Below are 15,163 nucleotides of genomic sequence, written 5' to 3' on the forward strand. Positions count from 1 at the left end.
TTCTTAGCTTCGGGCCTGTAGACCTGGAAGGTCTGGAGTTGCCTCATGACGATGCGCTCATCATCAAAGCCATCATTGCCAATAGTCGAGTAGCTCGGGTTTTTGTCGATACCGGGAGCTCGGTTAACATTCTATTCAGGACCGCATTTGAAGAGATGCAGATTGATGCTGCTGAGCTTCAGCCAGTGGCCACCTCTCTATATGGATTCACGGGCAATGAAGTGAAGCCTATGGGTCAGATTAAGCTGGCTATATCTCTGGGCACCGAGCCACTGGTGCGCACAAGGAGGAGCACGTTTATAGTGGTGGACTCCCCTTCTTCTTATAATGTTATTCTAGGGAGGCCCGCTCTGCATGAATTTAGGGCCGCTGTCTCGACCTTTCACCAGAAAATCAAGTTTCCTGTGGGGGAGCAGGTCGGGGAAGTTAGAGGAGAACAGAAGGTCTCTCGGCGGTGCTATATCGATATGGTCCGAGTAGAGGCTCGGAAGCATCAAAGGATGTAAGACGGAGGTGTTCATGTTGTTCAAGAAGAGCCTCTTCCTACAGCTGAGGAACCCATCCCTTGGGAAGAAATACAACTACATACTGATAGACCTGAGAGTCTGACCAGGGTGGCTAGTGACCTTCCCCCTTTCCTCAAAGAAGAACTGATTCAGTGTTTAATCCGCAATCGGGATGTCTTTGCTTGGTCTACTGAAGAACTTCCTGGGGTCAAACCAGAGGTGGCTGAACACAAGTTGCATCTACCACCTGACTCCCGACCCGTGAAGCAAAAGAAAAGAAATTTCTCAGCTGACCAGAATAAAATAATAAGAGCCGAAGTAGATCAACTCAAGAAAGCAGGACATGTCCGAGAGGTTCAGTTTCCATCCTGGCTCTCCAATGTAGTCTTGGTGAAAAAGCCTAACAATAAGTGGAGAGTATGTATTGACTTCCGGGACCTCAACCGAGCTAGCCCCAAAGATTGCTATCCTTTGCCCCGGATCGATCAAATGGTAGATTCCACGGCCGGATGTGAAAGAATATGTATGCTGGACGCCTACCAGGGGTATCATCAGATAACTCTAGTCCGAGAAGACCAAGAAAAGGTTAGTTTTATTACGACTGACGATACTTTCTGTTATATTGTCATGCCCTTTGGCCTCAGGAATGCCGAAGCCACATACCAGCGAATGATGGACAAAATCTTCCGGGAGCAGATCGGGCGAAATGTGGAAGTCTATGTAGACGATATACTCATCAAATCCCCGTTGGCCGAAAATTTGATCAAGGATGTGGAAGAAACATGCAGGACTCTCCGACAATATGGGCTGAAACTCAATCCCCTGAAATGTCTATTCGGAGCTAAAGGAGAAAAATTCTTGGGTTACCTGGTGACCGAGCGAGGGATAGAGGCCAATCCGGAAAAAGTTCAAGTGCTCAAGGATATGCAGCCTCCTCAGAATTTAAAAGAAACCCAGAAGCTGGTCGGCAGAATAACAACCCTGTCAAGATTCATTTCCAGATCTGCGGACCGGGCCGCTCCTTTTTTCAAGGTGTTAAGGAAGGCCTCCAAATTCCAGTGGGATGAAGAATGCACTAAAGCTTTTGAAGAGCTGAAAAAGTACCTGGAGACCCTGCCCTCTCTTTTTAAGCCAGTTGTAGGAGAACCTTTATGGGTGTACTTGTCAGCCACCCCTGAGGCTGTAGGGGCAGTGCTCATTAAAGAGCATGACAATGCACAACGACTAGTGTATTTCTTCATCCATTTATTGAAAGGAGCCGAGTCCCGATACACGGCGCTCGAGAAGTTGGTTTACGGATTGGTTCTTATGACTCGGCAGTTACTACCTTACTTTTTATCGCATCTAATCACCGTCTTAACTAACAGCACCATGGGAAGAGCACTAACCAACGTAGAAGTTGCAGGTCGGCTTATCAAATGGGTCACAGAATTGGGAGAATATGATATTCAATACCAGCCGCGCACTGCTATTAAGACACAAGCCCTGGCAAATTTCTTAACAGAAGTACATCAAATCAGCCCTGAAGAAACATGGAAGATCTATGTGGATGGGTCTGCTAATCATCATGGAAGTGGGGTTGGGGTCTTAGTAATATCTCCTCAAGGCGATATACTCCAGGTGGCAGTGCGACTGAATTTCCGAGCCACGAATAATGAAGCAGAGTACGAGGCTTTATTGGCTGGATTGCAAGCAGCTCGGCATGTCGGGGCAGCTCGGGTAATCATCTATTCGGATTCCCAGTTGGTGACTCAGCAGGTTACAGGTAACTTTATTATAAATTGTGATAAATTGCAAATGTATCAAGAAGCTTACGAGAAGATGAAGGCAGAATTTGTAGAGGTCACTGTCACAAAAATACCCCGGTCGGAGAATGAGCGGGCAGATGAGTTAGCCAAGATGGCCAGTTCTTTAACTACTTGGGTGCTGGATCGATCAACAGCACAAACCTTTTTGAAAGCCCAGATAGATTTGCAAAACAATGCAGAAGCAACTATTAATTGGCGGACACCCATGATCAGCTATCTTAGGCATGGTATCTTACCGACCGACCCCGAGGAATCTAGGTTGATAAGAAGGCAGGCTCATGCTTATGTAATGATCGGGGACCAGCTCTACAAGAAGTCCTTCTCCCGACCATTACTTAAATGCCTGAGTATGGAGGAAGCTGATCAGGCCCTGCGAGAAATACATCTGGGATGCTGTGGTAATCATGTAGGCGGTCGAACATTATCTCGCAAAGTGCTCCTGGCCGGGTATTTCTGGCCTACTTTACAGAGGGATGCTCACAAGTTGGTGAACACATGCTTGTCCTGCCAGAAACATCAAAACTTGACCCATCGACCTACAGCCCTGTTAAGAACATCTATAGTGTCCTGTCCTTTTGATCAATGGGGCATGGATATCGTGGGACCATTTCCAATGGCACCAGGTCCGAGGCACTTCTTGTTGGTAGCTGTGGACTATTTTTCCAAATGGGTAGAAGCAGAAGCCCTGGCTCGGATCACAGAAGATGCTGTCATTCAATTTTTGTGGAAAAACATTCTTTGCAGATTTGATATTCCTCATAAGCTGGTGTCTGATAATGGGAGACAATTTCAAGGACAGAGGATACAAGCCTAGTGTAAGGGATTTGATATAACTCAAGCTTTCACTTCAGTAGCTTATCCTCAAAGCAATGGTCAAACCGAGGTAATTAACAGAGAAATAGTTCGAGGTTTGAAGGTCAAACTAGATCATGTTGGGGGCAATTGGGTGGAAGAGCTGCCCAGTATTCTGTGGGCTTATCGTACAACACCTCGGGAAAGCACAGGTCTGACGCCATTTCACTTGGTATATGGTAATGAGGCAGTGGTACCCATAGAAATTGGAGTACCGTCGGTCAGAAGGACATTATACGATGAAGGAAATGCAGAACGGCGGTTAGCTGAGCTGGACCTTATTAGTGAGACCCGCAATCAAACAGTGGCTCGGCTGGAGGCCTATCGACAAAGAATGAGGCAAAATTACAACAGAAGAGTAATTCCCAGATTCTTCGGAGAAGGAGATTTGGTTTGGAAGCAAATCAAGCTAGTAGGGGATGTGACGAAACTAGCACCACAATGGGATGAACCTTATAAAGTCATTAAAAAACTAGCCTCTGGAGCCTATTATTTACAAGATGAACGAGGTAAAAAGTTAGATAGACCCTGGAGCACTAATTATCTACGACCTTATCGAGTTTGAAGAGATAGGCCGGGAAGCGCAGATCGAGGGATGAGCTGAGCTGTGATTTATTTTACGGGTTGGGTTTGCAAATCGAAGACAAGTAGATCGGGAAAAGCGAGAAATATGAAAGCAGAGTATATGTAAATTTAAAGCAAGCATTGGAAGGGGAATACGAAAACAGCAAAGTATTTTACAAGCAATTTTTGAACCATTATGTACAAAAAGTCAAAGAAATGTCAGTCAAAAGGGGCAAATATCTCATCTGGAATCTCTTTGATGATCCGATCGTGGTCTAAGAATTCAGGAGGCGGAATGGACTTTAAATAGTCCAGCTCATGAAGTTGTCGCAAAGCCCCGCCAACTCCATAGATAGCAGATGTGGAAAAGCGATGTCCCACCTGTGCACAAAATTCCGAAGAACGCAGATACTCGGCTCGGTGTCGCAGATAACGATCATTTTCACCTTCTCTGTAAAGGGCCAGAGCTGTGGACACGCCCTCTGTGACAGCCCTAGCTTGAACTAGTTCGCTCCTGGCAGTGGCCAATTCTGTTGCTTGGGAAGTCAGTTGGGTCTCTCTAGATTTCAAGAGGGCCTCCTGCGATTTTAACTGTTGGTCCTAGTCTTGTATCAGAGTTTCAGCCGCGTGCAGTTTCTGAACCAGCCGGTTCATGACTCTCTGATGCTCTAAAGCCTGCTGATCCATACTTTGTTGGTGCACATTATCAGCCTGACTCTGCTTCTCCTGAAGCTCTGCAAGTTCTTGCTCAGTTAAGGCTAGGGACACTTCTAGACTATTTTTCCTGCTGGTCAAAGATTTTATCTCTGCTCGCAGAGCATGGCTGGCCTGGGCAGGATCATTCAGTTGTAATTCCAGTTCAGCAACATGGTCTTGTAACATCTTATTTTGATGATAAGTAGCGTGGAAGGAATGGTTTATTATCATGGATTCTGCACAGGCCTGAAATATGCAAGAAGTATCTGATAAGAGTAGGGAAAACAACAGTTGGGAAAGTTTTGAGGGTTACCTTGATGTATAACTCTGCAAATTGATCCATTTGGGCTGGGGGAGGCAAAGAATCCATATGCCGCAGGCTTTGTTCCCATCGGGTGGCCAGACAACCTTTTATTTTCAGAGAGCTGGTGGGAACATCTGCCTGAGACCCTATGTCACACCCCGTTTTTGTCCCTGTTACTCGTCCATACGAGCTCCGAAAAATTTTCAAAATTTTCAGAAAATTCCCTTATTAATATTTGCCTATTTTCCGGTATTTTATATTCTCCCCCACTAATAAAAATTTGGTCCCCAAATTTCGTTATCTACCATCAGCAAGTACTAACAACAGATATAGAGTATATACGCTGAATGGTAAATAAATCACATACCTCAAGTGAAAAGATGGGGATATCGAGCTCGGATCGTATCCTCGAGCTCCCAAGTAGCCTCCTCATCCGAATGATGCTACCATCCGACTTTAACCAGTCGGATAGTCTTGTTCCGCAATTGACGCTCTTTCCGGTCGATAATCCATACCGGAATAACCTCATAAGTGACGTCAGGCTGAACGGAAACTGAGATATCTGCCAGCACATGTGTCGGGTCAGGTACGTATCTCCTCAGCATAGATACGTGGAATACATCGTGGACGCCTGCCAAAGACGACGATAGTGCCAACCGGTAAGCTACCACTCTAATCCTTTCCGAGATCTGGAAAAGTCCAATATATCGCGGAGCTAGCTTACCTTTGAGGTCAATCTCTTCACCCCTTTCGTGAGTGAAACTCGCAAAAATATATGGTCGTATATGAAGAACTCTAAGAGTCTCCGACTCCGGTCAGTATAACACTTCCAGCAGTCTTATGCCTCTGACATCCTCCGTCCGATAGTAAGGACCACTCTGCCTCGCTGAGCTCTATGAGGTCCCAACAACTGGGCCTCTCGGATTCTCATCCTGATCGACGACTCAGCAATTATGGTAACAAGACTATCCTGCTCGGTCTGTCCCTGCTCCTCAAGGTCTAACACAGAGAAACCCTGAATCAAGTTTATAACCACAACTCGGTAGCAAGTTAAAGTCCCTCTGGACTTCTGGCTAAGTGCATCGGCAACCACATTAGCTTTTCCCGGGTGATAGCTAATGGTACAATCATAATCCTTCAGGAACTCCATCCATCTCCTCTGTCGAAGATTAAGTTCCTTCCAAGTAAAACAGATATTTGAGATTCGATGATCAGTGAGAATCTCAATGTAATATCATACAGGTAATGCCGTCAAATCTTCAGGGCAAAAATAATAGCGGCCAACTCCATATCATGAACTGTGTATTTCTTCTCATGCTCCTTCAACTATCGAGAAACATATGAGAATACTCTACCGTGCTGCATCAGAACAGCACCCATACCTTGTAGAGACGCGTCGGTGTAGAGGACAAATCCGTCCTCTCCAGAAGGTAAAAATCAAAAAAAAAAAAATCAAAGCCGACACTAGTCTCCGCTTCAGCTCCTAGAAGCTGGTCTTGCAATCCTCAATCCAAGTAAACTTCACGCCTTTCATGGTCAAGCGTGTAAGTAGCATAGCAATCCGTGAGAAACCCTCAACGTATCTCCGGAGATATCGAGTCAAACATAGGAAGTTGCGAGCTTCTTCTATATACTCCGTCTATTCCCAATGGTAACTACATCGATCTCCTGTGGGACCACGGTATACTCCTACTGGTGACCATGTGTCTCAAACATCTCACAGAAGACAACCAAAATACGCAGTACTGATCTTCACATCTAGACATTTCCATCGAAACATCTCTAGAACTATGCAAAGATGATGTGCGTGACTCACCGTGGATCCGAAATAGACCACAACATCGTCAACAAAGACAATGAAAACCGATCCCATCATCCTGGGAATACCAAAACTATCATGTCACTGAAAACATCTAAGGCACTGTAAACCTATATGGCCAAGAAAAAACCAAGACACATAATGTCCGTATCACAGACATTCTTATCCATAAGATCTCCGATAATAAATAAAAAAAAATCTGATCATCAACAACATAAATCACCAAAGAATAAATTATCCAGTGTGAGAGCAACGTTCCATCACAGGAAACACCACATATGTGGGAGCAACGCTCTACCACAAGAAATCCTCAATATGTAAGAGCAACACTCCACTACAAATAATCTAGAATATATATCGCAATAAATATAGGAGCAATGCTTCGCTACCAGCAATCCGTAATATGTGGGAGCAATGCTTCGCTACCAGCAAATCCATCATCAACTCTATCAGCATCCTAGTGGGTCATCCACTGATAGGAGAATTAGTTGATGAGTTAATCCAACAAATGACATAATGCAGTCACTCCACATTCTGCATTCAGCATAAGTAGAATCATCATGCTGCTACCAATATATACCTGGCACACGTGCTCACACAACATATGTATGATCGACATAATCCTCCAATTAGTACACACCAAACATACTCACAACATAGGTATAAATCATCGTGATATCTCCAACAATGCATACCGAACCCGTGTGCAAAATCAACATAGGTAAAATCAACAATACACCTCAAACAACACTCACATAACATATAGTATAACCAACATATACTTCCAATAAAATATACTAAACCCAGGTGCACTCACAATCAAACATAATCAAAAAGATACCTCAGATACCACACCAAACACATATGTACATATCACAACTCAGATTAAATCGACAAAATGCCTCCATCAAAACACCACCGATGTACTTATACTACAACTCGGATTTAATCGACAAGATATCTTCAATAATACATCCAGATACATACACCGAACTATATATCTATGATCCACAAGGAACCTTCAAACCATATCAGAACATGGATACATATACTACTTGCAAATGGACAGTCTACCATAGGACTCCTACAACACATAACAATCATAATATACATGCAACATAGACATGCAAAATCAGCATACCAGCTCAACCAAAAAGACCAACCTTATGCTACCAACACTCATGGGTTACGGGTATATCTAAACAAAATTCATGCATATGTATCAAGCATGAATACATCAATCAAAGGCAACCCAAAATAAAGCAGTCTAATCATCCAGTAACAACCCTGCTCTAGGTTCAAAGGAACTAATATCGGACAAGAAAGATATACACACCATGGTATAACATTGCAAGTCAATGTCATACACTACCAAGACCATATCTAATGGGGAAAATTTTATCATCATAAATCTAAATGTACTCTCCCAGTATACACTAGTAACGATTGTATCCCATAAGTGTTAAGCAATTAGCTCTACACTTCCTTACATCAGCAGGGTCACATATCCCAATGCACCCTCTAAGTTATCCCACCAGGTATATACAGTCCACGGTCAAAGTCTTCATGGAATAGGATACATCGATCCTCTATAACATATCCAAGTCGTCAGTGATATATGGCTAAATCAGTCCTTTCCACGTCAGTACAAAACATGTACTCAAATGTGCTTTAGATACATAACTAAGCACAAATATCCTAAAGGTTCGAACCTCTAAAAATAGAGTATGGCAATCCTCTACTGATCAACCAACAAAACTAAATCATTCATCTACTAACTAATCAAGAATACCTTAATCCTCCACAAGCAACTAAGGTATATCAAACCACAACTACCCAACTCGACAAACATAAATCAGTCTTCTACTCCTCATGAGAGCAAGTTAACATTCGAAACATCAAATCATTATTTATCCACATAATCCAATATCAGAGGAAGCAAATATCAATTTTTATCATCCTGTTAACTAACCAAAACTAACCAGATTTATTAAAATCGCATAGACACACTAAACCATAAACTCTCTAGCACACGATTTATAATCTGAGCACCAACTATAATCATCAAACCTGTAAATATCATACATGACACTCATTATGTCACCATCAACGACATCCCAAATATAAATCATCAAAATAGTTATCCACTAATAGATCATCAAAACAAATATCTAGTAATTGATCATCAGACAACCACATAACATTTACTCTCATAAATCATTAGAAATCAACACATCTCAATATCTGATCCCACAATATTCCTCAACCTCAAACCATTCTCAACAATGATCAAACATGATAACCCCCGATGACCAATTGCCATCGTATCGGGTACCCTAATATCCAAAAGGTATGAGTATAAAAACTCTACTGGCTAAGTCAACAGGAGTCTGTAGGTATCATCCACTACCCAGCTAACAATAGCAGAGGCTGGTATGTGCCTCCATCTCCTACGAGTAGTAACAGAAGCTAAAACTACTGATGGTATGATAAGAAAAATCACCAGAGACTATAATCCTTGATCTCTATTAAGGTCAACCATGCTCAATGGCTAACCCATCACATGTAATATGTGCTACAACAACCAAACATGTACTAAATAAAAAAAAAATGTTAATACCTGTCATAAACTATAAAATTAACATCATACCTATATGCCGTCTGGAGATGTTCCATCGCTGTTCAGTCCCCAATTTGACCTCAAAATTCCGAACGAGAAAATCGTCGGAAATCCATATAAATCCAAAACGGAAATCCGAAACATAACCATAACGGAAATCCGTACAAACCGAAATAGATATCCAAAAATCCAGAACACCAAAGCAGGTATCATAACCCGCTCTGATACCAAATAAATTGGTATCAGATAAATCCCGAAAAATCCAGAACACCTAGCAAGTATCGTAACCTGGCTCTGATACCACTAAATTGTCACGCCCCAGAGGAGTTCCTGTCCGAGAAAATTTTGACAGCATCTCCTCTGTACGGTGGACAATATGAAACTTTTCTACATCCTCACATACCTCAGCCACAGGCGGCTGGAATAATAAAAACAATAAAAATACAACCACACATTCCACGCAGTTTATATAACAAGTAAACAGAAAGATAATACCCTGACTCGAAATCAACCCTACTCCACTACACTCGTAAAGCTCAAATCCGATGAACTCACCTCTTCTGCCGTCCAGGCACGCATGTAGTAGAATAAATCCAAATCCAAATCCATCGACATAATAAAATCCTTACGATGTCCATAAGTAAAATAATCCAAAACATAACAAGTTCAAAACAGTCTAGAACAGAAAAGAAACCAAAAGAAAACCAATCATATCCTCGAGGTCTGCAGGGACCAGCAACTGGAACTCTCTCCTGACAGCATCAACCTGAAAATATCAACAATGGAGGTGGGGTGAGTCCAACACTCAGCAGGTACAATTGATATGCAAAGTAAAGAAATAACACCTAGCACTAATCATGCGTACAGTTTCCTAATAAAAATAAAGGTAAATGCAAACCGAAGTAAGCAGATGACTTACTAACCAGACACAGGTATAAGGACAAACATCACCGAAAGGTATAAAAGACTTGTATGCACGAACATAGGTATCCAAATAATATGCAACATATAAATGCAGGAAACACAAACACAAGCAATAAATGCATCACGTATGATGTCAATGTCATGGTCACCCCCGACGCCACAACTCCTGACAAGTGGGACCCGTGGGTAGGGCATGACGACTGCACTCGCATCACTACTCACGATGGTGACCAGAGGACGGGATCTTGTCGTACACACGCATCTCTACCCCAAATCATAAATGGGGGCCTTGATGCTCTCATCTCCGACGATGACGGGAGGGATCTCTAACGCTACACTGCGTCACACACTACCCACGAGGCGGACCAACGGAGCGGAAGAGCTACCACGCGTGTCACGCTACCCGTGGCCGCGGCGGACCGAGCGATGATCAATGCTGCAACAATAATGGAGCAACCTATCGCACAGCATGCGATCATGCAAATGGTGCATGTCACTAAGCATGGTAATATACTAAATCAACCTCTGGACATATAACAATGGGCACCATAGTGAATAAATCATATCAAGATATACTGATCAATAAGGTATCAAACCTAGGTCCTGAACATGTGAAACATGGTTATATCACTACCCATGAGCATGAAAAATCAGGTACGAGATCAATACGAGATGCAAACAAACAACCAATCAAACAGGTAACATGTATTGGGCAGTGATTAACCGAACAAATAAGAAACACAATTAATGCAACATGCTAATTTCATTACTAAGCATATCAAGGACAATAAGTCAAAAGTACCCGCCTCCGACAAAAAAAAAAGGTCCAATTCTGACTCCGAGATACTCGTCTCGCGTCAAAGTCCTGTGTCAAACGATATACATACATTTATTTAGCTAGAACTCAACGAATAGCAAAATAAAATCTCAACGACCAATAGGATAAAATTCTAATCAACCTACATAAACATCTCTTTCTAACACAACTAACAATCCAATCTACATAACAGAAATTCATTGGCCGAAACACTTACACTGATCTAATCAAAATGGTGATCAAGAAAATAACCAGCCATTCTGTGTTGTGGTGGCTGGAATCCAACAACTTCGAACCAATCGCCCACTGCTATCCAGAAGAAAACAAATCCCAAAATAAATCAATCAGGAGTTCTTACAGTAAGATATCAAATTCTCTACAGCATGTCTCACGATCTAAAATAATCAAATTACACTAAGATCTACTACTAAGACCAAAACCCAGTATCTTACCTGAATTCACAGCTAAGTTACTGCGGTGAAAGGTTGCTTGCTGCCAAATTTGAACAAGCAATTGTATCTTGATCCACAGCACACAAAAACCCGCTGTAATTCTTCCTTCAATTCACAGTCCTCACCTCTGTGGACTAAGGTCCTCTATTGCTGATCAAATAACACTTCTGTTGCTGATCAAATAACACTTCTGTTGCTGATCAAATAACACTACAGCCCCACTTCCTCACCAATCTGTGACCTCCCAAGATCGACTAGGGCACGCTACTGTGGCTGGAACAGAGGTTATCAGAGGAGAACCAGTGTAGAGAAACGACTACCCTCGGTTGGCTCTCGTCGGCCGGTGAAGATAGCATCGACAGAAGAGAGGAGAAGAGAGTCTTCAGCGTGAACGGCTGTGAATCCAAAACTAGGGCACAGAAATCGGTCGAATAGGTGGCGGTGGTGGAGACGACTACGGCAGAGAAGAAATTGGCCGGCGGAGATGCTAGGGCATCGAGGCGGATGACATGCGTTGCTGGCGATTGGCGTCGCAGGAAGGAAGATCGTCAGTGCTGTGAGGGCTCGGGAGATAAGAACAAAATTAGAGGCTCGCGGCTCGCTAGGGCACAAGGACGGCGTCGCTGGGTCGGCAGTACTCCGGCGGCGTCGGCTGTGTGCGGTGGCGCATGGCATCCTGACGGCAGTGAAGAGGAGCGTCGCTGGCGAGGAGAGGGAGAAGGTAACCGCCATGGCCCGCGGTTAGGGCAGAGAGAGGCGCGAGGGGGAGGCGTTGGCGCGAGAAGGGTTGGGTGAGAATTTCGGCAGGGGAGAAGAAAAGAAATAAAGAAAAATAAAAGAAAAAGGAAATGTAAATATAAACATTTCCTCGCTTAAATGGGGTAGCCTAAACATGCTTTTCCGGACCCCGTTTTTGTCCATGTTAACTCATCCATACGAGCTCCGAAAAATTCCCGAAAAATTTCCAAAAATTTCAGAAAATTCCCTTATTAATATTCGCCTATTTTTCGGTATTTTACACCCTAACTGTGCCTCAGAAGGAAAAGTAGTGCAGTAGCCCTGATAAGTAAGCGGAGGAGGTCCTAAAGGACCCGCGGTTGAGCCGGGAGTAGCTAAAGGCTCAGCGGTAGCACCCGAGGGAGCAGAAGACGGTCCCTGAGGGGGCTCTGCAGGGGAGACAGCCGAAGGGAGTGTTGAAGGGCCAGCTTCATCACCTGGAGTGTGTGGCGTATGGAACGGTTGAGCCGACAGGGGCACGGCCTGATTACTGGATGGAACAGGAGGGTCGTCTGCATGGCTCGAGATTGGAGGTGGAGTCATCTGATGGGATGGGGTAGAGTCAGCTACATGTGGAGGAGAAGGAATAGATGAGGGACTCGAGTCTGGTATCATGCGAGGGGCTCGGCGCCGACGCCTCTGAGATAGTGGCTGGTCGTCAGAATCGGAGTCATCTGAGGGTGATCGAGCCCTGCGCCTAGAAGGACTGTAAACATTCTGGTTCAAGTGATCATTCGCAGCACGGGCTCGACGAGCATCTTGATAAGCATCCCGAGAGGCAGAGCTGGTAAAGGGAACGTTGCCTGTATCCCCACCAAGGCCCGTCACTCTTTCGCCGAGCTCCCGACCAGGGATATAAGTGGATCTAGGAGCACTAACAAAAGATAATGGAGTAGATGAAGCAGGTCGGACCGTACGTGGGGCCCGGGGGCGAGTGGGAGCCCGGGGACGAGCGGGAGTAGCCGGTCGAGGTTGAGGAGCAACCCGAGGGCGAGAGGGAGTGGCTGATCGAGGGGCTCTAGCCGTCCGAGAGCGAGTCGGAGGAGTCAGCAAAGAAGGTAGAGCAGCATGAGACCCTCGCCGAATGGGTCTGTGCGGAGGATGAGAAGAGGAAGCCTCACCGATAGGGGGAAAGAACGAGTGGGGAAGTGCTCTTCTCTCCAGGATAATTCGCCCTCGTCTCATTATCTCCATGTAACTTAGAGGGAGGGGATGAACCTCTGAAGCATAGGTCAGGATTTCAGCTGCACCGGGTAAAGGGTGAAATTATTTTCCCTAGGCCCCCAGGAGAAATGAAATGTTTATGCAGTAATGTCAGAACAGAAAGAAAAGCTTACCTAGCGAGCGAGGTGTCTCCTGAGTCATATTACTCAGGCGGAAGTAGGACAACAGTTCCTCGGATAGAAGACGTGTTAAGTTAATACGCCATCCAGCTAGGCGAGATGAGGCATCCAAATAAGAAGCATCCAGATGAAATTCACCTAGCTCGGGAGAGGGGGGGAGTGATTGTTGCCATAGCAGAGGCCACTCCACGTCACGAGGAAAAGCAATAAAGAAAATTTGATTTCTCCAGCTAGGGTCGGAAGGCGGTAAGGAGGAGAAAAAATTAGTGCGAAGACGGGGTCGAAAATGAAATACGCCTTCTTCTTGGCGCTGTAGGGTGAAGAAACAATGAAATAAGTGGGCGGACCAGGATATTGCACACACTTCGCACAGAATTACGAAGCCATAATTGATTCTTATGGAATTTGGCGTCAGTTGCCCCAAAGAAATATGGAAATAGCGGCCTATGTCGGTAAAGAAAGGATGTATAGGAATGCGAAGGCCAGCCACAAATTGCTCTCTAAAAAAGGTGTTGGAGCTAATAGGGGGATTAGAGAATCGATGTACTCCAGTAGGGATGATTACTTGCACGTCATCCCCGACCCCATAGGTGTAGCGTAGGTCTTCTCGGGCATATTCATCGAAAGAAGAAGAGCCGGGGTAAAAAACAGACACCAAAGAAGAAAGAAAAGAAGAAGACGCCATAATAAGTGTAAACGAAAAGGAGGGTTAAGCGAAGAAGGATCTAGTCGAAAAGGGTAGGAGCAGGAAGGATGCAAGCGAAAGGAAAGAAAGGGATATCAAGCGTGACTAGCCAAGAGGGAGAAGAATATTTATAGATACCTATCAGAGGGGTAATTTAGTCAGACTATCATCTAGCGGTGCCAAATAATAGGCGGGAACAATGAGAGTCATAGGATCTGCCTCGGAAGTCACGCCCAAGGGCATGTTTGGAAGAGCGCTAGCGCGGTATACAAGGAGGACCTCGGGAAAAGGCATCTGCAGTTGTTAAAGTGCTCAGGCTTTCCCAAACTGGAGATAATTATCAGATTCCTCAGTCTGCGAATTCAGACCTGGATCTATGCATCACTCCTACTTTCTGACCTTCGATTACACAGACCTGGAATAAGACATGGTCGGAGTTAGATAGAGGCTGCTCTGTGGTTAATCAGGCCTGGGATGAAAGTGTAACGACCACCCTTCTTGCTACTACTACACTCTAAGGATGACCGTTACTTAACTACTAACTCTACTTAACCGGTATGATTAAAAATCACATGGAAACCCTACCAAAAAAAATTCGGCAGAATCTCCCCTGTACCGGTGACTATATTTAACAATACATGCAATATATACTCAGCCACAAGCGGCTGGAACACATATCAATCAACCACGCAGTTAAATAAATATCAAACACACAAATATCTACTTACTAAACTAAACTCATCCTACATGCAATCTAAACAGAATAATCTCAAATGACATGAACTTAAAATACAACTCAAATGTTTATTAATTACTAAAATGCGGAAACTAAAATTAAAACTTCTTTTCTAGTCTCAAGGCTTCCATAGTCCTGGCATCACACATCCTTCGAACACCTCCTTGTCGCCTTCCTTTCTATACCTTTTCCTTTCCTGTATCTGCAGTAAGAGGAAGTGTAGTCTATAAGCAAAATGCTTAGTAAGCGCTATCTAACTC

The 15,163-nt window shown here is 44.1% G+C and overlaps 1 protein-coding gene and 1 long non-coding RNA gene across 2 annotated transcripts; one reads left to right on the forward strand and one right to left on the reverse strand.

Annotated features, from left to right (window-relative positions):
- The first annotated feature begins 1,430 nt into the window (after positions 1–1,430).
- LOC122026641 lies at positions 1,431–3,128 on the forward strand. Its single transcript, XM_042585372.1, has 2 exons — positions 1,431–2,797; positions 3,059–3,128. The coding sequence occupies exons 1-2, from the start codon at positions 1,431–1,433 to the stop codon at positions 3,126–3,128; spliced, it is 1,437 nt and encodes a 478-aa protein (XP_042441306.1).
- A 7,772-nt stretch (positions 3,129–10,900) lies between these two features.
- On the reverse strand, positions 10,901–12,180 carry LOC122027780. The gene is made up of 3 exons (XR_006124517.1): positions 11,363–12,180; positions 11,128–11,216; positions 10,901–10,958 (listed from the first exon to the last, which is right to left on the reverse strand). It is a non-coding gene; the product is annotated as an uncharacterized LOC122027780 (long non-coding RNA).
- Between the last annotated feature and the right edge of the window lie 2,983 nt (positions 12,181–15,163).

This window comes from Zingiber officinale, chromosome 10A (genome assembly GCF_018446385.1).
Source record: "Zingiber officinale cultivar Zhangliang chromosome 10A, Zo_v1.1, whole genome shotgun sequence".
Lineage (NCBI taxonomy): Eukaryota > Viridiplantae > Streptophyta > Magnoliopsida > Zingiberales > Zingiberaceae > Zingiber > Zingiber officinale.

Excerpts from the sequence above, each read along its gene's own strand:
- LOC122026641 (XM_042585372.1), top strand. The coding sequence starts at position 1,431 with ATGCAGCCTCCTCAGAATTTAAAAGAAACCCAGAAGCTGGTCGGCAGA. Across the intron at positions 2,798-3,058 it reads TTACAGAGGGATGCTCACAA|ATTTGATATTCCTCATAAGC; the intron begins GTTGGTGAACAC and ends CATTCTTTGCAG.